We start from the raw sequence: 1,452 nt of genomic DNA on the forward strand, positions 1-1,452 counted from the left end.
GGAGCAGCCCTGGGAGGCTGGGGGCAGCGCCAGGGGAAGGCGGCTGCCCCCCGAGCCTTGGTCCGCCATGGGCTACTTGTGGAGAAGGGGAGCGTGTATTGCGGGGTAGGGGAGGTTCGCCGCGGAAGGAGCTCTGGTGTCCTGGAGGGTCGATTCCTGGGGGTCTGCTGAGAAGGTGGCGTTTTAGGGGAGCCCGGTGCCCCCCCATGACACGGAGCCGCTCTGCCCACACCCACTGAACCACTGCCCGCTTCCCGTCCTTCCTTCACACCAGCGGGACCCTTCCCCAAAGCCACTAGCCCCGCCTCCCTCCCTAGCAACAGGCCCCACCCACTCTCCTAGCAACCCCCTCCCCGATGTCCAGTGCGCGCGTCCCCGTCTCTTAGCAACGCCGCTGTCCCGCCTCCAAAGCAACCAGCTCCCCCTAGGGTCGTCCTATCAACGAATCTCCTCCCTCCTCTCCGAAGAGGGGAGCCAGAGCGGGGCGCGCCTCACCTCTCCGGGCCTCGAGTCGCCGCCGCTACTGAAGACAGAGTCGCCCGCACCTGACTCCCGTGGGCGTCGCCATCTTGACCGGAAATACGCAGGTCTCATCGGGGACATTTCCGGCGCATCCACCCAACTCCGTAGCTGGAGGGGCGGCGGCGTTTGCTCTGCCCGTAAGCCCTACCCACCCGACCGGATACCGCTGTGGCCCCGCCCCTCGCACAGTCCCCGCCCCCGCGGCCTCTCCCTCTAAGCCCCGCCCCGTCCCGCGTCCCGCCCCTTAGCGAGCCCTGTTTCTTCATCCTCCTGGCGAGATCCAGCCCTGCCCTGGTGTATGCTCCGCCCCTCCCAGGTTTGGCCCCGCCTCCAAGAGACCACGCCCATATTCATGTTCCCGCCCGCTCCAACACGCTGCCCCTCCCCACCACCTGAGGTCCCGCCCTTGTTCTAGGCCTTTCGGCCCCGCCCTTATCGTGGCCACGCCCCTGCTCTGGCCCCGCCCCACCCCTATCATTTGCAGGTTGAGCTGGTCCCTCACCTGCAGGCCTTTTCCCCTGCATCTGAGGCTCCACCCCACCATTTACTGGAGCCCTGCTTTCCGGTTACCCTAACATCTGGACTTAGGCAGCTTTTGACTCACCCCACACCTTTTCTTGGCCTCAGTTTCCCCACCTACCCGTTCTCCACGCAGCAGCTCCCGTGCAGACCCTTTTTTAAAAAATATATATTTTATTGATTTTTTACAGAGAGGAAGGGAGAGGGATAGAGAGTTAGAAACATTGATGAGAGAGAAACATTGATCAGCTGCCTCCTGCACACCTTCTACTGGGGATGTGCCCGCAACCAAGGTACGTGCCCTTAACCAGAATTGAACCCAGGACCCTTCAGTCAGCAGGCTGACGCTCTCTCCACTGAGCCAAACTGACTGGGGTAAAAAAAATGTTTTTCATTTTTTTAAGTGTCTTT

At 61.9% G+C, this 1,452-nt stretch overlaps 1 protein-coding gene across 1 annotated transcript in view; it reads right to left on the reverse strand.

The window, feature by feature from the left end:
• The window catches only part of HSPBP1 (HSPA (heat shock 70kDa) binding protein, cytoplasmic cochaperone 1), a 9,129-nt gene extending 8,808 nt beyond the window's left edge, over positions 1 to 321 (reverse strand). The window contains 2 exon segments of the mRNA XM_015569461.1: positions 6 to 105; positions 107 to 321. Coding sequence (XP_015424947.1) covers positions 6 to 105; positions 107 to 208 — 202 coding nt within the window. The 5' untranslated portion in view covers positions 209 to 321.
• Positions 322 to 1,452: the final 1,131 nt, after the last annotated feature.

Source organism: Myotis davidii, unplaced genomic scaffold, assembly GCF_000327345.1.
Source record: "Myotis davidii unplaced genomic scaffold, ASM32734v1 scaffold326, whole genome shotgun sequence".
In the NCBI taxonomy this organism is placed as follows: domain Eukaryota; kingdom Metazoa; phylum Chordata; class Mammalia; order Chiroptera; family Vespertilionidae; genus Myotis; species Myotis davidii.